The 21,406-nt window shown below is 50.0% G+C and overlaps 1 protein-coding gene and 1 pseudogene across 12 annotated transcripts in view; one reads left to right on the top strand and one right to left on the bottom strand.

Moving 5' to 3' along the window:
* The window catches only part of ABCC1 (ATP binding cassette subfamily C member 1 (ABCC1 blood group)), a 192,968-nt gene that overhangs the window by 139,203 nt on the left and 32,359 nt on the right, over positions 1 to 21,406 (top strand). For all 12 annotated transcript variants that reach the window (XM_054533507.2, XM_054533513.2, XM_054533512.2 and 9 more), the window contains 3 exons: positions 1,372 to 1,555; positions 13,571 to 13,661; positions 17,558 to 17,693. In XM_054533507.2, coding sequence (XP_054389482.1) covers positions 1,372 to 1,555; positions 13,571 to 13,661; positions 17,558 to 17,693 — 411 coding nt within the window. The remainder of the gene's footprint in view (positions 1 to 1,371; positions 1,556 to 13,570; positions 13,662 to 17,557; positions 17,694 to 21,406) is intronic.
* On the bottom strand, positions 5,006 to 6,185 carry LOC112131414 (large ribosomal subunit protein uL22-like; annotated as a pseudogene).

Genomic DNA, 21,406 nt, shown 5'->3' with positions numbered 1-21,406 from the left:
TCGGCAGAGCTGAGTTGGTGCCATGGCAACTGTAAGATCCATAAAGCTGAAAAGATTGACCGTTAGTTGTTTAAGGAAACATATGCTGACTTCTATTAATAGTTTGATGAATGTCTTCCCAAACTTTCAGATCTGCAGATAAAAGGTATGCATGTGCATATTTTGTAGTGGTTTTGGGAGTGGATGACAGCGGGAGTTGTTTTAGAAAAAAGTTAAGCCAGGGCTGGGCACGGTAGCTCATGCCTGTAGTCCCAGCACTTTTGTAAGCCAAGGCGGATGGATTGCTTCAGTTCAGGAGTTCAAGATGAGCCTGAGCAACATGATGAGACCCCTGTCTTGACAAAAAATACAAAAATTATTCGGGCATGGTGGCACATATCTGTAGTCCCAGCTACTTGGGAGGCTGAGGCAGGAGAATCACTTGAACCCAGGAAGCATAGGTTGCGGTGAGCTGAGGTCGCACCATTGCACTCCAGCCTGGGTGACAGAGAGAGACCCTATCTCAAAAAAAAAAAAACCAAAAAGAAGAAGAAAAAAATTAAGCCATTGGGCCGGGCGCAGCGGCTCACACCTGTAATCCTGCAACTTTGGGAGGCCGAGATGGGCAGATTGCCTGAGCTCAGGAGTTTGAGACCAGCCTGGGCAACATGGTGAAACCCCATCTCTACTAAAATACAAAAAAAAAAAATCAGCCAGGTGTGGTGGCAGGCGCCTGTAATCCCAGCTACTCAGGAGGCTGAGGCACGGGAATTGCTTGAACCCAGGAGGCGGAGGTTGCAGTGAGCCGAGATGGTGCCACTGCACTCCAGCCTGGACAACAAAGTGAAACTCTGTCTCAATTAAAAAAAAAAAAAAAAAAAAAGCCATTGCGTACAAACTGTTTTGCTGTGGCACCATCCTTTTATTCCTTTACACACTCGTATGGTTCCCTCCCTACCTCTTGTCATTCAGGTTTTTGTTAAAAAAATAACCTTCCCCATCACCTTTGTTAAAAGTGTAAAACCCGCACACTTAGTACACCTGTTCCCCTTTTTGCTGCGTTTTTGCCATTCAGCAAGCACTATTCTACTAGTGTTCATTTCTCCTGTGGCCCTGGAATCTGGGGCAGATGTCTTTGTTTCCTTCCCCTTCCCCAGCTTTTAGCTCAGCACCTGAGGTGTGGCAGGCCCTTTGCACATGCATGTAAAAGGGCCGTGTGCACAGATTCAGCTGCTCCTGGATGCTGTTATCGCAGGTGCATGTCCCACCTTCAGACCTGAGTTCTGCCCGCCAGGTGTTCGTCGGCTCATTTCTCCTTTAGTCTTCACTCTGCCAAGCTAGGCAGTGTCACACGTGTGTACTGACGTGGCCGGGTGTCCCCTTTGTCCACAGACGCGGATCTTGGTCACGCACAGCATGAGCTACTTGCCGCAGGTGGACATCATCATTGTCATGAGTGGCGGCAAGATCTCTGAGATGGGCTCCTACCAGGAGCTGCTGGCCCGAGACGGCGCCTTCGCTGAGTTCCTGCGTACCTATGCCAGCACAGAGCAGGAGCAGGACCCAGAGGAGAACGGTAGGGGCAGCCCCAGGGTTCCACCCGCTCGGGGTGTCTGGCACCTTGAAGGGCCACACTGGCCTCTTTGAGGTTGCCACCAGCCACTCGGGGAAGGCGGCTCATCAGGGCATGAGGGTGGGAGCTGGATGGAGCCCCCTAAAGAAGCAACGTGGAAAACCACCTTAGTCCCTGCAGCGCTGAACTGGGAGAGAGTCTCGGTGCTTTATGGCCAGGGGACGGGAGCAGCAGGCTTCAGCTCAGCTGACCTTAGGGCAGGGTCTAGCACCTTCCTGGAACGTGACCTAGGACCTGATGAGTTTCAGGGTCCTTATGGCAAAAATGGGAAGGATGGCAATTAAAGTCCTGGCTGTTGGGGCTGAGAGAAACTGAGGACATACGTGACACAAGAGGTGTGAGAGTTGTGAGGTGAAGCACGGAGTTAAGCTGGCAGGCTCGGGTTGGTGACGTCTGGGTTCAATCCCCGGCCGCTCATCTCCCCAGCTGTGTGACCTCAGGCCTGCCCTTCAGACCCATCTGAGCTTCACTTCCCTCCCTCATAAAGCAGTTCAGCAGGACCAGACGTGGTGGTTCCCAACACTTGTTATCCCAACACATAGAGAGGCTGAGGTGGGAGGATCGCTCCAGCTCAGGAGTTTGAGACCATCCTCGGTAGCATGGCGAAACCTCATCTCTACAAAAAATACAAAAAATTTGCCAGGCACAGTGGCTCATGCCTGTAATCCCAGCAGTTTGGGAGGCCGTGGTGGGTGGATCACTTGAGGCCAGGAGGAGTTCAAGACCAGCCTGGCCAACGTACTGAAACCCCAACTCTACAAAAAAAAAAAAAAAAATCAGATACTATTAAGTGCTTTGGAGGGGAAAAAAAAAAAAAGACAATGCCATGGGCTGAGGAGTGATGGGTGTCATTGTGGCAACTCAGGCAGGGGATAGGGAAACCCTCTCTGGGGAGGTTGCATTGGCATGGGAAGGAGCCAGCAGGGAGAAGATCTGGGAACAGTGTTGTGGGCAGAGGGAACAGCAAGTGCAAAGGCCTCAGGACCAGCATGAGCTCAATTTGTTTACAAAACAAAAAGGCTGGTGTGGCCAGACCATGGTGTGCCAGGACGTGACGGGCAGGAGAAGAGGTCAGCACAGCGATTGTCCTGCAGGGCCTTCCAGGTGGGTTTTGGTCTAACTGCCCTGGGAAGCCACTGAATGTCAGAGAGGCAAAGTGACCAGCCCCAGGATACACAGCAGCTGCTGGCAGGGTTGGTTCTCAAGTTGGTCTCTGAGTTTCTCATCCTTTGCCTGGGGTGGGAGCTCCTTCTCTGCAGAGGTCCTAGTGGTCTCTAATAAGTGCTTTCTTGAGATGTAATTCATACACGTAGGCTGGGCGCAGTGGCTCACGCCTGTAATCCCAGCACTGTGGGAGGCTGACGCAGGTGGATCACCTGAGGTCAGGAGTTCGAGACCAGCCTGGCCAACATGATGAAACCCCGTCTCTACTAAAAATACAAAAATTATCCTGTCATGGGGGCAGCACGCCTATAGGCCCAGCTACTGGGGAGGCTGAGGCAGGAGAATAGTTTGAACCTGGGAGGCGGAGGTTGCAGTGAACCGAGATTGTGCCACTACACTCCAGCTTGGGCAACAGAGCAAGACTTAGTCTCAAAAAAACAAACAAAAAACCAAAACAAAACAAAAATTCATACGACATACAGTTAACCCACTTAAATCATACACTCCAACCATCACCACAATCAAGTTTAGAACTTTTTTTTAATCACCCCCAAAAGAAACCCCAATCCATCAGCCGTGACTCCCTATTTTCCCCAGCACCCCCCAAGCCCTAGTCAACGACTAATCTTTCTGTCTCTCTAGATTTGCTTATTCTGGACATTTCATATAAATGGCATCACAATAGGTGGAATGTTGTGACTGGCGGCTTTTACACTTAGCATGATGTTTTCAAGGTTCAACTATGTTGTAGCTTCATTTCCTTTTATTGCGGAATAATATGCCATTGTGCAGCTAGACCACACTGTGTTGATCTGTTCACTGGTTGATGGACATTCGGGTTTTTTCCACTTTCTGACTCTTATGAATACTGCTGTCATGAGCCCTGGTGGTTTTAAAGGAAAAGTTGGTGGCCAGGTGTGGTGTGGTGGTTTGTGCCTGTAATCCCAGCAGTTTGGGAGGCCAAGGCAGGTAGATCACTTGAGGTCAGGAGTTCAAGACCACCCTGGGCAGCATGTTGAAACCTCGTCTCTACTAAAAATACAAAAATTAGCTGGGATGGTGGTGCACACCTGTAGTCCCGGCTATTTGGGAGGCTGAAGTGGGGGAATCTCTTGAGCCTGGGAGTCAGAGCCTGCTGTGAGCCCAAATCATGCCACTGCACTCCATCTGGCCTGGGTGACAGAGCAAGACCATGTCTCAAAAAAAAGTTGGATTTTTGTTTCTTGCCAGTGCATGATAGCTGACATTCCCTTCAGCTTTTAAATTCTTTGATTAGACTGAATTTCTGCATGTTCATTCCCTTGTGGTTGGGAAGTTCTACCTTGAGTCTAGCCTGTTTCTTCTTGCTGCAGAATCCCCCTTTGTTTGTCTCTCAGCCCGAGCAATGCGTTGTGGCAACTTCTTGGTGACTTTTTCACAGACCTGTTTGGCAGGCTTCTTTTAGGTGAAAATATCCTTTGTGCTTTCTAAATCAAAATGTGTGGGTTTAGCTGAATCTTTTGCCCAGCGTGAGGTCTGTCTCTCTACCCTTCCATCCAGGTGAGCAAAAAATGTCCTTAAACTCTCTTGGCCCCAGATAGGTACCGCACCCCCACTTCCTTTCCCAGCTGCTACAGTATCCAAGCAGTGTATACAGAACATGGAAGGCTGCCAAATGCTTTATGATTTTTGTACACATCAGCACTTAATTTGGTGATGCAAATGCCACCCACCACCCTGGCACCTCGTGCGTTCATTTCCCCAGTTTGACCTCCCCACCTCCTGCCTTTGAGGTTACATAGAAGTCCTTGGCAGTGGGTCTTATATCAAACTGGGGCACCCCCCTCTCCCACCACCCACCCTTTTCCATTGCTCTGGAGGGGCCTTGGCTATAAAGTCTTGACATCAGGGTCTGGTCTTGCCCAGCCTTAGCCAACTCGAAGCACCAATGACCTTGGGTTTGTTTAAACCACATTCTTGGCTCTTCCTAAAGGGGAAGTTTTTTCCCTGTTGGATTAATCAGCTCTTTTTTTTTTAGAACACCCAGGCTGAAGGTGTTGGTATTTGGTTTGGGAGGCTCCTTGAGGGGGGATGGGCAGGAACCAGGCTTGTGAATGGGGTGATACCGACCTCTCTCCTGGGATATTCAGTTTACTGATTTCTAAGAAATATATCTTTTTTACTGTTTCTCTCTCTCCTTTTTTTTTTTTTTTTTTTTTAACTTTTAATGGCATTCCTTTTATTCCTAATTTATTCCCATGCCATAAGCTTTTGTTTCTTCAATTTCTTCTGGGATATATTTTTCTTCTGTGCAGCCTCCCCTTCCGGTTTAGGAACAATTTGTTCCCTTTCAGGCAGGATCATCCGGATGTGGCAGGGTGAGCTCACCTATGGGTTAATCCGACCGACCCTGAGCTCTGTAGGTCCGGCAGCGCATCTTAGGTGTTTTGTTCAGTTGGATATGCTCAAGGACCAGAGAATCTGCATCTAAACCCTTAAGCTCAGCGTGACTCTCTGTATTTTTAAGCATGTGCAGCAGAAATTCAGTGCTCTTTTTGGGCCGCTGACCCTGTGGCCAGCCCCACTTCTTGGCCTGGGCACATCTACCAACTCCACCATTATAATGTCAGAATGGTACATGTTGTTTCTGTAAAGTGGCATCTTTCTGATACTTCGTGGCCTTTTGTATGTGCGTACCTGGGCACTTTCAGGAGTGTTCTTCTTGGTTTTTTTTGTGTTTTTTTTTTTTTTTTTGAGACGGAGTCTCGCTCTGTCACCCAGGCTGGAGTGCAGTGGCGTGATCTCGGCTCACTGCAAGCTCCGCCTCCCGGGTTCACACCATTCTCCTGCCTCAGCCTCCCGAGTAGCTGGGACTACAGGTGTCCATCACCACGCCTGGCTAATTTTTTTTGTATTTTTAGTAGAGACGGGTTTTCACCGTGTTAGTCAGGATGGTCTCGATCTCTTGACTTCATGATCCGCCCACCTCGGCCTCCCAAAGTGCTGGGATTACAGGCGTGAGCCACTGCGCCTGGCCTTTTTTTTTTTTTTTTTTTTGATACAGAATCTCACTCTGTTGCCCAGGCTGGAGGGTAGTGGCACAATCTTGGCTCAGTGCAACCTCCGCCTCCCGGGTTCAAGAAATTCTTGTGCCTCAGCCTCTCGAGTAACTGGAGTTACAGGCATATGCCACCACGCCTGGCTAATTTTTGTATTTTTAGTAGAGACAGGGTTTCACCATGTTGACCAGGCTGGTCTCAAACTTCCGGCCTCAAGGGATCCTCCCGCCTCAGCCTCCCAAAGTGTTGGGATTACAGGCATGAGCCCCCAGCCCAGCCTCACAAATGTTCTTAAGGTGAACACGAAGATTTGAACCTCTTGATCTGCATGATTCTGTGGTGTTTTCTGGATCAAGTGAATAGTGAACCATTTTCACAGATTGCCTCAAGCCCCTTAGGGGAACAAATTTTTAAGGGATTTTAAAAAATGGTTCATTAACCTTCATACCTGGAAGGTAAAACACATCATGACTCTGGTTTCTTTCTTAGGAACCTAATACCTAGTGCAGTGGTTTTCTATCGGGGGCAAATTGCCCCCACCCTGGGGACAATTGGCAATGTTTGGATGTCACAACTGGAGTGGGGTTTGCCCCTGGCAGGCAACCAGGGTAGAGGCCAGCGATGTCGCTAAACATCCTACAGCACTTAAGACGAATTCCCCCTTACCCTGCCCCCCGTGACAGGGAATCCCCTAGCTAGGACATCGAAAGCACCATGAGCAAGAAACCCCGTGTGCTCCGACTTCACACTGCTGAATTCTTCCCTTGTCCTCTTGGGAGAAAGATCTTTATTCCAACAATGTGGCCATTTTTCTGTTTTAAAAAATTTTATTTGTATATTTTTATGTTTTTTTTGTAGAGATGGGATATCACTCTGTTGCCCAGGCTGGTCTCGAACTCCTGGGCTCAAGCGATCCTCCCATCTTGACCTCCTAAAATGCAAATGCTGGGATTACGAGCATGAGTCACGGCACCTGGCCTGTGGCCATTTTTCAAAACCTTGCTTGAACCATCTGTTAACCTCATGGCAAATATTTTTCCCTCTTAAGTATTTACCGAGTTTTTCTTAATGATTATAAAAGCAACATGTGCTCATCGTAGACATTTGCAAACTACAGAAGAGTACAAAGAATCAGGAAAAAAGGTGGCTCATATCTGTAATGCCAGGACTTTGGGAGGCCAAGGTAGGCGGATCACCTGAGGTCAGAATTTCGAGACCAGCCTGGCCAACATGGTGAAACCCCATCTCTACTAAAAACACAAAAATGTCAGGAGGCTGAGGCAGGAGAATAGCGTGAACCCGGGGGGCAGAGCTTGCAGTGAGCCAAGATTGTGCCACTGCACTCTAGCCTGGGTAACAGAGCGAGACGGTCTCCAAAAAAAAAAAAAAAAAAAGTCCCGAAAAAGAACATCTTTCTGCCCTCACCGCCCAGAAGGGGAGCTGCTGTTAGTTTTGGCATCTTTTTCACCTGTCCTTCCTTCCTAGGCCTTTTCCCTTGACAAGATTGAGAGCATGTCTTACACTTTTCTCATCTCCTGCCACCTTTTGATTTCTTTTCTTAACAATGGGCCATAAGCACCTCCCCAAGTTACACAAATTGGTTGTCAGCACAGAGCAGCTGCCGAGAGAGTTCATCAGACAGACCCCCACATTCCTTCTGGCTGTCCTCAGAGGCCGGATTTCTTCCTCTTTTGAGGATGAAGAGCTTTCTGTGCTGAGGCTGGGGGAGGAGGTCGGTGAGGCAGCCAGTGAATGCCGTTTTTGGTCAAAAATGAGGCGTTGACTATAAAGCTGTGAGTTGAATTCTTCCCTCCAGGGAGGCTGGCCTGCTGGACCTTGCCCAAGCAGAGTTCCAGAACCTTCTTGAGTAAAGGCAATGTTGGTAGAATAAACAGTGAGAGGGCTGGCAGCGGAATACACAGACCCGGCACTTAACACAGGTCAAGGGTAGAAACAGCACGTGGCTTGACAGCATCCAAAACCCAACACCTGCTGGTTGCATGAACTCAGGTGACAGTCATTGAATTACAAGTTTCCTGTGTTTGCTTTAAAAAAAGAGAAAGAATTCTTGCTACTTTATAGCATTCTCCACCCTGGCCCCCAGCCTTCATTTCCCTCTTCTTCCCTGCTTCAATTTCTTTGTGGCACTTAGTGCTGCCTGGAGTAAATTATGGATCTACTTGTTCGTTTATTGTTGATCTCTTCCTTTGGAATTTAAGATCTGAGGATTTTTTTGTTTGTTTTTTGTTTGTTTTGTTTTGTTTGTTTTGGGAGTCTCACTCTGTCACCCAGGCTGGAGTGCAATAGTGCGATCTCGGCTCACTGCAACCTCCGCCTCCCGGGTTCAAGTGATTCTCCTGCCGCAACCTCCCAAGTAGCTGGGATTACGGATGCCTGCCGCCACACCCGGCTAATTTTTGTATTTTTAGTAGAGATGGAGTTTTGCCACATTGGTCAGGCTGGTCTCGAACTCTGGACCTCAAGTGATCCACCCGCCTCAGCCCTCCCAAAGTGCTGGGATTACAGGCATGAGCCATCGTGCCTGGCTGCTCTGAGGGCTTTTTGGTTGTCTCTCCACCCCCAGGACTAAGAAAAGAGCCTGACTCACAGTAGACACTCAGTAAATGTGTTAAATAAGTGAGTGAATGAATCGCGCCTTGGCTGTTCAAGGCAGGTCCTGCATGAGCAGTGGATAGGCCGGAGGGCTTTGGATGTTTACACAGCAGCATAAATATCTCAGACTAGGAGAAAATAGAAGTGGATTTCACCCCTCTCTCAGGTCTGCTTTAGAAACCAGCTTTATCAGTCCTGCCTATGAAAGGGGCCCCTCTGGCAATGGGAAGTCAGCTCTCCTTCTTGACTTGACTATACACTTGTCAGTCTGCCTATCTGTCTGTCGGGTGTGTACAGAGTGCCTGCTGTGTGCCACAAGGCCACCTGGTACGTGAGCCTCTGTGTGGAATGGTGCCCCCCACCTTGAGTTGTGCAGTGCACATCCTGTGTAACTGCACTTGGCCACCTGCTGTGCAAGGTGCTGGTAATACAGTGATGGATAAGACCCACTTCATGCCCTTGAGAGCTCACAGTCTGATGGGAGAGACAAACACCAAACAATTAAGGGTATCATAGTGCTAAATGCAGTGATGGAGGGCTGCTTGAGGGCCTGAGAAATCCCAGAGAAGGAGCCCCCATCCCAGCCTGGGAGGGTCCAGGGTGATATCTGGGCTAAGTCACCTTCTCTTCTCCTCTTGGGTAAATGTGCATCTGGCTCTGCATGGGGCCAGCCCCTCTCAGGAGCAGTGTCTGTCCTCAAAGGGGCTGGAGCTGATGCCCATGCCACCTCCCAGTGTCATGCCTGGCCTGCCTACTGTAAACTTTATTTCTTTTCCTCTCCTGCGTAAAAACAAGCCTGAAGACTGAAGGTTGGTCTGCATTATTTGTTTAGCTCTATTTATGGTTAAACACAGTTACGACTTTGGCCAGGCATGGTGACTCACGCCTGTAATCCTAGCACTTTGGGAAGCCAAGGCAGGTGTATCACCTGAGGTCAGGAGTTTGAGACCAGCCTGGCCAACATGGCAAAACCCCGTCTCTACTAAAAATACAAAAATTAGCCAGGTGTGGTGGCGGGTACCTGTAATCCCAGCTATTTGGGAGGCTGAGGCTGGAGAATCACCTGAACCTGGGTGGCGGAGGTTGCAGTGAGCTAAGATCACGCCACTTCCCTCCAGCCTGGGCTGAAGAGTGAAACTCTGTCACAAACAAACAAACAAAAACCCAACACAGTTATGACTTTGGAGAAAGGGGTTGGTCTTGGGCAGTGTGCTTGTCCCAGATCCACCCAGCACGTGTGGGATGGGGAAACTGAGGCACAAATGGAGCAGACCCTTCAGCCATTCTTGCCCCTCCGCCTTTAGAGAAGACAGTCCCTTCACTCCTTTATTTAGATAGGGGCTTAGGGCAGGAGTTTTGCTTTGCTTCTTAACAATATCTTGGGTCTTCTGAATTCCCAGGCAGCAAAGTGATTGATGAGGAGGAAGCAGGTCAGTACCGCCTGGGTTGGAGTTGGCTCAGCTCATAGAATGAGGCCAGAGACGGGCCGAGACTGTCGCTGCATGTCTGGGGAGGTGCTGTCAGATGTCTGTGTTTTCACCCCTCCGGTTGTTCATTGGTTCATTTAGCTGGGTACCCAGACACACATTTACTGGGTACCTACTGTGTGTCTGGTTTTGAGGCTGGCACTGGGGGATACAGCCTGAGTCCGCAGATCCCTTTGTTGTCACTGATGACCTTGGGTAAGCTTTACTGTTTCATGCGTCACGTTACCGTGACCAGCATGCCTCGAGGGGACCATGCTTATGAAGTGCCTGGCACACAGTGGATGGACAGTAAATGGCAACAGTTTGATTGTGAGCTGCCACCCATGCATCCTGGGGCACAGTCAAGACACACATGGGCCTAGACAATGCAGGGTGATCAGCGCCTGTTGGGGAACTGCAGCATGTGGTGGTGGGGACCCTGAAGAGGGATGTTGTCTAGTGGAATTCCAGTGGCCAGACTGGACCCATCCCTCCTGCGTTTTGCAGTATGTGGCTTAGGGTCCCAGCCAAGGGCTTTTTTGTAAGCAGCAGAAGCTGAATCTGGCCACCTTAAACAAACAGAGGGTGTTTCCTGGAAGGATACCAGGTAACTCATGAATCAAAGGCAGAACCGAGCAAGTGGGACTCAGGAAATGGGAACTCTGGGAGACTAGACTCTTTTAGGACAGGTGAACTTGAACTGTCCTTGTTCTTTGTAGACCACTGACGACGGTTCATATCCTGGGAGAGGGGCTTTTATGGGGTGACCTCAGACAGTGCCCACCTTGGCTGGGGGAATCTGAGGCACCCTGATTGACAGGCCCACCAAGGCTGTAGGAAGAGGGAGAGATGATCCCTTCAAAAAGCCAACAGGGGCCAGGTGCAGTGGCTCACACCTATAATCCCAGCACTCTGGGAGGCCGAGGTGGGTGGATCACCTGAGGTCAGGGGTTTGAGACCAGCCTGGCCAACATGGTGAAACCCCGTCTCTACTAGAAATACAAAAGAATTAGCCAGGCACAGTGGTGCATGCCTCTAATCCCAGCTTCCTGGGAGGCTGAGGTGGGAGGATCGATTGAACCCAAGAGGCAGAGGTTGCAGTGAGCCAAGATGGCACCACTGCAATCCAGCCTGGGCGACATAGAAGACCTTGTCTCAAGACAAGAAAAAAAAAAGGCTGACAGGATGGTGGACTAACCGATGTTCAGATTCCTTCTCTTAGGCGCTCGGTCCTCCTCCATGCAGAGTGGAATTTTCCAGCTGCCCAGTTCAGCCTGTGGGCTAATTGGTGGGTTGCGAGGGTGAGGCAGCCTTAGCAAGCACTGCATGCTTGCAGAAGCTCCCAACTGACCGTGGTGGCTGCGCTCAGTGAGGAACAGGAGAAGTGAAGGCTGAGGCTTATAGGAGGGCGGCCTGAGGCTGCTGGTAGGAGACGGGGGGCTCTCCGCGGCATGCAGCCTCCAGACGGGGGGTCCCTGGGAGTGTTCTGGAACATTCTCATCCCTGCACAGAGAAAGATGGTTAGGGGCATGGCTGGTTCCCAGTGTCACGCATGTGTGTGAGGACTGGCTGCATGGGAAGTCCTGCTTGGTATCACTCTTCCTTCCTGGGTGATGTGGCTATTTGTGTTTTGTTTATTTGTTTTTTAATTTAGTGTTAGTTTAGACAAAACAGATGCTGACATTAAAGGGCACGTTTAAAACAGAGGTTCTCAGTTCCTGGCTGTGCCTAGAATTCTCTGTAGAACGTGTTTAAAAATGTATTTAGTAATAAGCAACACAGGGGTTGCCATCACTGAACACTCGCTGTGCCAGGCACTGCGTGCGATCTTGTTTCACCCTCTTGTGAATGAAGGTTGGGTCTGCTGCTGTTCCTGTTTTGCAGATGTGGAAGATGAGGCTCAGAGAGGTTTATCATTTCCCCAAGGCACACAGCCAGGAAGTGAGAGAACACTTCCCATACATCACAGTTACCGGAGCATGCTCTAATTGAGAGTCACAGCAGGGACTGGGCTGGACACGAGGGCACCTGCTCATTTTTTAATTTTAATTTTTTTTTCTTTTATTCGTGTTTTTTAGATTTTTTTTATTTTTATTTTTTTTGAGACAGAGTCTCGCCCTGTCACCCAGGCTGGAGTGTAGTAGCATGATCTCAGCTCACTGCAACCTCCGCCTCCCGGGTTCAAGCGATTCTAGAGCCTCGGCCTCCCGAGTAGCTGGGATTACAGGCACGCACCAACACGCCCAGCTAATTTTTGTATTTTTAGAATAGAAATGGGGTTTTTCCATGTTGGCCAGGCTGGTCTCGAACTCCTGGCCTCAAGCGATCTGCCCGCCTCGGCCTCGAAAGTGCTGGGGATTACAGGTGTGAGCCACCATGCGCGACTGCCTCCTGCTCATTTATAAAGCCCCCTGTGACTCATTTACAACCAACACTGAGAATCCCTGGCATGGAGTGCCTCCCTGAGTCCAGGAATGATCTGCAGCCCCCTCTTCCCTTCCAGGTGTGTCTTTGTCTCCCTGTGGCTGTTTCTGCAAGATTTTGCATTTTTGAGCTCTGCTTTTATTCATGTCACCCGAGCATGTTCCCAGGGTCACCCTGACCGTGCTGCTGGCTGCATATTTATCCCTTTTGTAACTTCTGTCCTGGGTCCTCTCCCACCTTTTCTGGGGTCAGCCCTGTGGTGCCTTACATTGTGCTGCTTTCTCTCCTGGCACCAAAGAATGAGGCAGTCAGTGCAGAGTGGGGGCAGTAGTCATCACCATCACTGAGTTATCGTGAACCGGGAAAGAGATATGATCTGTTTTGACACGACACACGGTGCCCGAGTGCACTTGAGAAATGTTGGCTGTCATTGTCATTGTTTATGTTCCGGTGATTATTGTTGATGCTGGGTGGATTCTTCCTGGGATCAGGGCAGATATCCAGTTGCTGTGTCCCTTGGTGTCTTTATCAGTGTCCTTCCTAAGTCTGCAACCAAGGCATCTGCCAGGGCTGGGGTCTTATCTGAAGACTCAATCAGGGAAGGGTCCACTTTGAAGCTCACCTGGTTGTTGACAGAACTCGGTTCCCCAGTTGTTCAAATGTTGAAATACTTTATTACTGTGGAAACAGCCACTGCCCCAGGTGCCTTTTACTTTGAACTCTTGGGACCTCTCTGTGGTCTAGGAACTGAAGGGTTAACTCCTGGCACTACAGGGGTCTCCGGGCCTCTGCCTGTTGGCTGATGCCGTTGTCAAATTGGTTATCTATTTTGAATATCACCTCTTTCAATGGTTGGGAATCACGGGGCTATGCCCTTTCCCTTATGCGGTTCCTTGCATCCTGGTCCTAGGAAGTGAGCTTAACACAGCAGAGCTACTGTTTTCTGGGCTGGGTTTTACCCATTGCTGCTGGCGCAGGATGCTGGCTCAGGCCCAGTGCCCTCAGCGGATGGAGCCCTTTGCACAGTTGCAAAGCACTGTCCCTACGCCAAGGGACTGAGCTCCAGATAGCACCCACCCCACAACCAGACACCCTGTTCATGGTCTCTGCAGAGCAGGTCTCCTACTTTCTGATCATCCTGGCGGCCAGGTGCTCTGCAGTCTCCTCCCTGAAGTGGCCGGTTTTTCTTGCCCTTGGTTTTTAGCATCTGGCTCATGTAACCCCACTTGCCCCCTTTGTCTCTCTTCTGCCAGGGGTCACGGGCATCAGCGGTCCAGGGAAGGAAGCAAAGCAAATGGAGAATGGCATGCTGGTGATGGACAGTGCAGGGAAGCAACTGCAGAGGTAAGGGCGGGGAGGGAGGCCCCAACCCGAGGACCCTGTCCTGCCAGTGGGAAGACAAGAGGAGGGACAAAAAATGGCCTCAGCCCCCTGGGGTCCTGGAAGGCCTGGGCTTTCTACCTTCCCTCCCAAATCCTCCAAGGACCTTGCTTTTCAGAGTACAGAGGCCCAAAGAAGGAATGTGGCACTCTTCTTGCCAGGTGGCACAACTCACACAGGCCTCATGATTTAATCATCTGTCGATGCTTCTGACACTCACGTTCCCTACATGGTGTGGGTCTTTGCTCAGGTCTCTTGGCGGGGCCTGGAAGGTTCAGGCTTTGTGAAGCAGCATTCGATTTAAAACTGTCTCAAGGCCAGGTGTGGTGGCTCATGCTTGTAATCTCAGCACTTTGGGAGGTTGAGGCAGGAGGATCGCTTGAGGCCAGGAGTTTCAGACCACAGTGGGTAACATAGCAAGACCCCATCTCTACAAAAAAGGAAGTATGCTTGTGTTTGATTATAGAGAGCTTCCTTAGATCCCTGGGGATTTATAGCATCTGCAGTATATTAACCATACTAGCTTTTAAAAAACTGGCTAAGTCAGCCAGGCATAGTGGCTCACGCCTTAATCCCAGCACTTTGGGAGACTGAGGTGGGCGGATCACCTGAGGACAGGAGTTGAAGACCAGCCTGGCCAACATGATGAAACCCTGTCTCTACTAAAGATAAAAAAATTAGCTAGGCATGGTGGCAGGCGCCTGTAGTCCCAGCTACTCGGGAGGCTGAGGCACGAGAATCGCTTGAACCCAGGAGGTGGAGGTTGCAGTGAGCCGAGATTGCGCCATGGCACTCCAGCCTGGACGAGAGAGCGAGACTCCGTCTCAAAAAACAAAAACAAAACAAAACAAAAAAACAACAGCAGAAAACAGCAAACAACAAGAAAAATCGACAAACTCAGAGCCTAAACATATCTGACCATGGAGATTTGAGAAAGGATCCACGGACCTGCAGTTGCTATAGGGGTCAGGAGAGAGCAAAGACATTGTGGCCTAGCACTGTGCCTGGAACAGACAAACACTTGGTAGATGTCGCTTTTGCCATTGTTATCTTGTGTCCGGAATTGGTGGGTTCTTGGTTTCACTGACTTCAAGAATGAAGCCGCAGACCCTCACGGTGAGTGTTACAGTTCTTAAAGGCGGCATGTCTGGAGTTTGTTCCTTGTACTGTTCGGATGTGTTCGGAGTTTCTTCCTTCTGGTGGGTTCGTAGTCTCGCTGGCTTCAAGAGTGAAGCTGCAGACCTTCGCGGTGAGTATTACAGCTCTTAAGGCGGTGTGTCTGGAGTTGTTTGTTCCTCCTGCTGGGTTCATGGTCTCGCTGGCTTCAGAAGTGAAGCTGCAGACCTTCACGGTGAGTGTTACAGCTCATAAAGGCAATGTGGACCCAAAGAGTGACCAGCAGCAAGATTTATTGCAGAGTGAAACAATAAAGCTTCCACAGAGTGGAAGGCGACCCCAGCAGGTTGCCACTGCTGGCTGTGGCAGCCTGCTTTTATTCTCTTATCTGGACCCACCCACATCCTGCTGATTGGTCCATTTTACAGAGAGCCGATTGGTCTGTTTTTATAGAGAGCTGATTGGTCCGTTTTGACAGGGTGCTGATTGGTGCGTTTACAATCCCTGAGCTAGATACAAAAGTTCTCCACATCCCCACTAGATTAGCTAGATACAGAGTGTCGATTGGTGCATTCACAAACCCTGAACTAGACACAGGGTGCTGATTGGTGTGTTTACAAACCTTGAGCTAGATACAGAGTGCTGACTGGTGTATTTACAATCCCTTAGCTAGACATAAAGGTTCTCCAAGTCTGCACCAGACTCAGGAGCCCAGCTGGCTTCACCCAGTGGATCCCACACTGGAGCCACAGGTGGAGCTGCCTGCCAGTCCTGCACCATGCGCCCGCACTCCTCAGCCCTTGGGCAGTTGATGGGACTGGGTGCTGTGGAGCAGGGGGTGGCACTCGTTGGGGAGGCTCGGGCTGCGCAGGAGCCCAAGGCGGGGAGGTGGGGAAGCTCAGGCATGGCAGGCTGCAGGTCCCGAGCCCTGCCCCACGGGGAGGCAGCTAAGGCCCAGCAAGAAATCGAGCATAGCAGCTGCTGGCCCAGGTGCTAAGCCCCTCACTGCCTGGGGCCCGCGGGGCTGGCCAGCCGCTCTGAGTGTGGGGCCCACTGAGCCCACACCCACTCGAAACTAGCGCTGGCCTGCAAGCGCCGTGTGCAGCCCCGGTTCCCACCCGCGCCTCTCCCTCCACACCTCCCCGCAAGCTGAGGGAGTCAGCTCCGGCCTTGGCCAGCCCAGAAAGGTGCTCCCATGGTGCAGCGGCGTGCTGAAGGGCTCCTCAAGCGCGGCCAGAGTGGGTGCCAAGGTCGAGGAGGCGCCGAGAGCGAGCGAGGGCTGCGAGGGCTGCCAGCACACTGTCCCCTCTCAATCTTACACAGCCTAAATTCTAGTGGGAGACTCCAGACAGTGCATGAGTGTAGAAGGATGTAAGATTTTCTGTCGAGGTGTGTGGATTTGTGAACTCCTAGGTTATGAAGCAGGAAGCCCCAGCTCCCCATCTGAATTCTAGATTCTGTCCAGAGTTGGTTCTGATTCTTCCCTCTGTCACTCCCTGAAAACTCACTCTTGCTTTCGGATTTGAGGGCCACTTCCACCTCACTAGGCCTTCACTAAAGACCTTTGCACAGATCTCATGGGTAAGGAAAGGTTACCCACCCCCAGGCCCTAGTTCAAAGAGGGGAGGTGGTGGAGGTTTATTCGACCTTCAGGAAGTGTTTTCAGGGGACACAGTTCTGGGGGTGCAGGGATGACAGAGATGAGTCACATGGGGCTCCTGGCCTCAGTTAGCTTGTAATCTTGTGCAGGAGATAAGTAGGTAGAGCAAAGTGTAGACATTTCCACGGCAGTGAGTCACAGCTGTGTTTTGCATGGCCTCCATAATTTCTTTTCTTTTCTTTCTTTTTTTTTTTTTTTTTGACATGAGTCTCCCTCTGTCACCCAGGCTAGAGTGCAGTGTGCAGTGGCACGATGTCAGCCACTGAACACAAAACTGTGGGCAACACAATCTGTGATCATCTCTGGGGGTCTGCATAAAGCTGATGACCACTGATGTGCAAAAAGTGCTTTTTTTTTTTTTTTTTTTTTTTCTGAGACAGGGTCTTACTCTGTTGCTGAGGCTGGAGTGTAGTGGTACAATCACGGCTCACTGCAACTTCTGCCTCTGGGATTCAAGTGATTCTTCTGCCTCAGCCTCTCGAGTAGTTGGGACTGCAGGCACACGGTACCATGCCTGGCTAATTTTTGTGTTTTTAGTAGAGACGGGGTTTCACCATGTTGGCCAGGCTAGTCTTGAACTCCTGGCCTCAAGTGATCCTCCCGCCTCGGCCTCCCAAAGTGCTGGGATTACAGGTGTGAGCCACTGCACCTGGCCAAATAATGCTTTCTGAGTAACACGCTTGCACGAAGGAGCAGTCAGGGCAAGATCCCACCCCAACACCCACCACATCTGTAAAACAAGAAAATCGAACTAGCTGGGTACTTTGCCCTATGGTTTTCATCATGTGTTACATTTTGAATCTTTTTCATGTTTGAAAAATGATCTATGATGTGCCCTGTTTTATCTTTTATTGGCTTTTTTTTGGGGGGGATCAATTCTAATTGATCTATAACCCTGGGGAATGACATGGTGGGGTGGGGTGCACATGTGCACATGTTCATATATATGTTTACATGTGTGCATGTGGAAACACTCCATCTCTTATGCCATGGTTCAGACCCACAATAGCAGTCCCAGCAGGGAGCCCTCCGACCCTGCCCAAGGCATCCGTGCGGTTGACACCCTTGTGTTTTGCTTCTCCAGACAGCTCAGCAGCTCCTCCTCCTATAGCGGGGACATCAGCAGGCAGCACAACAGCACCGCAGAACTGCAGAAAGCTGGGGCCAAGAAGGAGGAGACCTGGAAGCTGATGGAGGCTGACAAGGCGCAGACAGGGCAGGTGAGATTCGCTCCTTAAATGATGATAGTGGCTGGAGTTTATAGAGCGCCCACTGTGCACTGGGCACTGTGCAAAGTGCCTTGTCTATGTTAACTCACCTGTCCATCACAACACGCCTCTGAAGGTACTATTTACAGCACCAGAAACTGAGGCCAGAGAGGCTAAGTGACTTACCCAAGGTCACCGCTGGTCAGCGGTAGAACTGGGATTTGAACCCTGGCAGACTCCAGGGTTAGTACTTGTAGTCTCTGCTCTACTGACTGCCTGAGCAGCGCAGGGGGTCTCAGTCGCTAGAGGTGAGCTGGATGCTTTAAATCAGGGCTTCCTGCAGTGTGGGGTTCAGTTGTGCATGTGATGGTGTCCGGTTTTGCACAGACACGTTAAATGACAGATGAATGTTTGTTTCAATTCTTTTTTTTATTTTTATTTTTTGAGATGGAGTCTCACTCTGTTGTCAAGGCTGGAGTGCAGTGGTGCGATATTGGCTCACTACAACCTCTGCCTCCTGGGTTCAAGCAGTTTTCCTGCCTCAGCCTCCTGTGTAGCTGGGATTGTAGAAACTCGCTACCTCGCCCAGCTAATTTTTGTGTTTTTAGTAGAGACAGGGTTTCACCATGTTGGCCAGGCTGGTCTTGAACTCCTGACCTCAGGTGATCCACCCACCTCGGCCTCCCAAAGTGCTGGGATTACAGGCGTGAGCACCGCGCCCTGCCTGTTTTTCATTTCTCATTTGGTCCTAATGATTACGTCCCTGAGAAAGTCCCAGTTGGGTCCTACCCTGCCTTCAGTACCTAACAACTGCTAGCCTCTCTTTGTAACAAGGAGACCGGGTTTTGAGCTCCTGTTTTATTGTTTTTAAAGATTGTCTATTTTGGGCAAGTGTTAATAATTCTCCATTTATGGTGGTGATCCAAAGTTTATTTTTAAAAATAAATGTGGTTATTTAAAAAAAAAAAAAAAAAAGTAGGGAATGGAATTTTTAAAGTAGGTAAAAAATAATCATGCAGATAAAGAAAAACAAAAAAAAAAACCATGAAAGGTGGTAGCAGGGGAGTGAGACTGGGGCACTTTCTCTTAGATCCGCCCGGATGTGTCCAGAGCTTCCCAGAACTGTCTGTTCCTGGCTTCTTCCTTAACTTGTCATCACAGTCTGGACTGTAACAAGGGGCAGAGGTGACTCTGGTGTCCTCTTGCCTTACCCTTAGTGACCCTCCAGGAAGCCAGAGAAGTTACCCCAAATCACAGGACATGGGAAGGAAGGGCCAGAGATGCCAGGCCCATTTAATCCTCATTTAACTCCAATTTTATATTCAAGGAACACCAAAGCCAGGGGGCTTGTAACTTGTCAAAGTTGGACCAAGAGTGGAGCCAGGCACAACACGCTCATCATTTTTTTTGTTTGTTTGTTTTTTGTTTTTTTGAGACGAAGTCCTGCTGTGTTGCCCAAGCTGAAGTGCTGTGGCGCAATCTGAGCTCACCGCAACCTCCGCCTCCCGGGTTCAAGCGATTGTCCTGCCTCAGCTTCCCGAGTAGCTGGGACTACAGGCCTGCGCCACCACGCCCAGCTAATTTTTGTATTTTTGGTAGAGACGGGGCTGCTATGTTGTCCAGGCTGGTCTCAAACTCCTGACCTTGTGATCCACCTGCCTCAGCCTCCCAAAGTGCTGGTGCTGGGATTACAGGCATGAGCCACCGCACCCGGCCTTTTTTTTTTTTTTTTTTTTTTTTAATGTGTTTTCTTTTTTTTTTTTCTGAGACAAGGTCTGACTCTGTCACCCAGGATGGAGTGCAGTGGCCTAGTCATGGCTAACTGCAGCCTCCACCTCCCAGATTCAAGTGATTCTCCCACCTCAGCCTTCCAAGTAGCTGGGACTACATGTGTGCACCACCACGCTTGACTAATTTTTTTTATTTTTTTGTAGAGATGAGGTTTCACCCTGTTGCCCAGGCTGGTCTTGAACTCCTGGGCTCAAGTGACTGGCCCGCCTCCCAAAGTACTGGGATTACAGATGTGAGCCATCACACCTGGCCACACACTTGTCATTTCTGACCCCTGAGCCCACCACATTCCACTACTCATGAGAACGAGGTTCCTGAACGCTGCAGGCTAATTTCAGGGACTGCAGGCAGCTTGGCTGCATGACAATGCCAAGTGGTGAAATAAACACATTCTTAATTATGACCTGTCTCCTCACCCACATATTTCATTTTCCAGAATGGAGACTTGAAAACTCAAAAGGAAGCAATCAGTTACACATCAGACCTGTTATCTTTCACCTGTTACCTTTCAGCTAGACCGTAGGGTCAGATGATTTTTTTTTTTTTTTTCTGGTGAGGGGCAGGGCCTCACTGTGTCACTCAGGCTGGAGTGCAGTGGTGTAACCAACCTTCACTGCAGCCTTAAGCTTCTGGGTTCAAAAGATCCTCCAAGCTCAGCTTCCTGAGTAGCTGGGACTATAGGTGTGGACCACCACACCTAGCTAATTTTAAAATTTTTTGTAGAGACAGGGTCTTACTGTGTTTCCCAGGCTGGTCTCAAACTCCTGGGCTCAAGTGATTGTCCTGCCTTGGCCTCCCAAAGTGCTGGCATTATAGGTGTGAGCCACCGCACCCAGTCCAGATGATTTTTATGACCCAGAATTCAGCATGAAAAGCTTGAAATGACAATGAGCACAGACACGGGTAAAGATCCCTGGAATTTCTTGAAACCAAGCCAGGTGGTTTAGGTGGGGGCTGGCCTAAAGCAGATTGCCCTCTCTCTCATGTCAAGTGGGTAGACACATTTGTTTAGCCCCATGCTGGGCTCCACAGGGAATATAGGAGGGAAAGAAACTCCAACCTTCACCTCTTGGGGCGAACTGGGCACTGGGAAGATGGGTGAGATGGTATTCTGTGCTCAGAGTGAAAAGAGTTGGGGGAGGCTGGCCCAATTGTGGTGTGGGGGTGACATTTGGCCTTGGTTGCCAGGCAACATGTCACACGTTGCTTAAAACTCATTGGTGGCTTCTGCTTTCTGTCAGTCTTGGCTAAAAGTTGGAATCCTGACCCGAGTCTCCCATGCCATGTGTGGTCTGACTGCGACCAGTTTTTCCAGCCTCTTGTTCCTTGCTGCCCCATGATCTCCTGGCTGCAGCTGCCAGTGCCTTCTCTCAGTTCCCCAGATGCACTGTGTTCCCTCCTACCTCGGGGCCTTTGCACATGCTGGTTCTGCCACCTTTTTTCCATTTTCAGCTGGTTTAACTCCTTTTTTTTTTTTTTTTCTTCCCCCTGGAGGCAGTGTCTCCCTCTGTCACCCAGGCTGGTGTGCAGTAATTTTGGCTCGGTGCAACCTCCACCTCCTGGCTTCAGGCGACTCTTGTGCCTCAGCCTACAGGCATGTGCCCCCACGCCTGACTAATTTTTGTATTTTTTGTAGAGATGAGATTTCATCATGTTGGCCAGGCTGGTCTCGGATTCCTGACCTCAGGTGATCCACTGGCCGCAGCCCCTCAAAGTGCTGGGATTACAGGCGTGTGAGCCATGATGCCCAGCACTCTTTATTTTTTTTTATTTTTTAGAGACAATCTCACTCTGTCGCCCAGGCTGGAGTGCAGTGGTGCATTCTTGGCTCACTGTAACCTCCGCCTCCTGGGTTCAAGCAATTCTCTTGCCTCAGCCTCCCCAGTAGCTGAGATTACATGTGCACACCACCATGCCCAGCTAATTTTTGTATT

The sequence above is a fragment of the Pongo abelii genome, chromosome 18 (assembly GCF_028885655.2).
Source record: "Pongo abelii isolate AG06213 chromosome 18, NHGRI_mPonAbe1-v2.0_pri, whole genome shotgun sequence".
Lineage (NCBI taxonomy): Eukaryota > Metazoa > Chordata > Mammalia > Primates > Hominidae > Pongo > Pongo abelii.
This window is presented reverse-complemented; position numbering and strand designations above follow the sequence as displayed.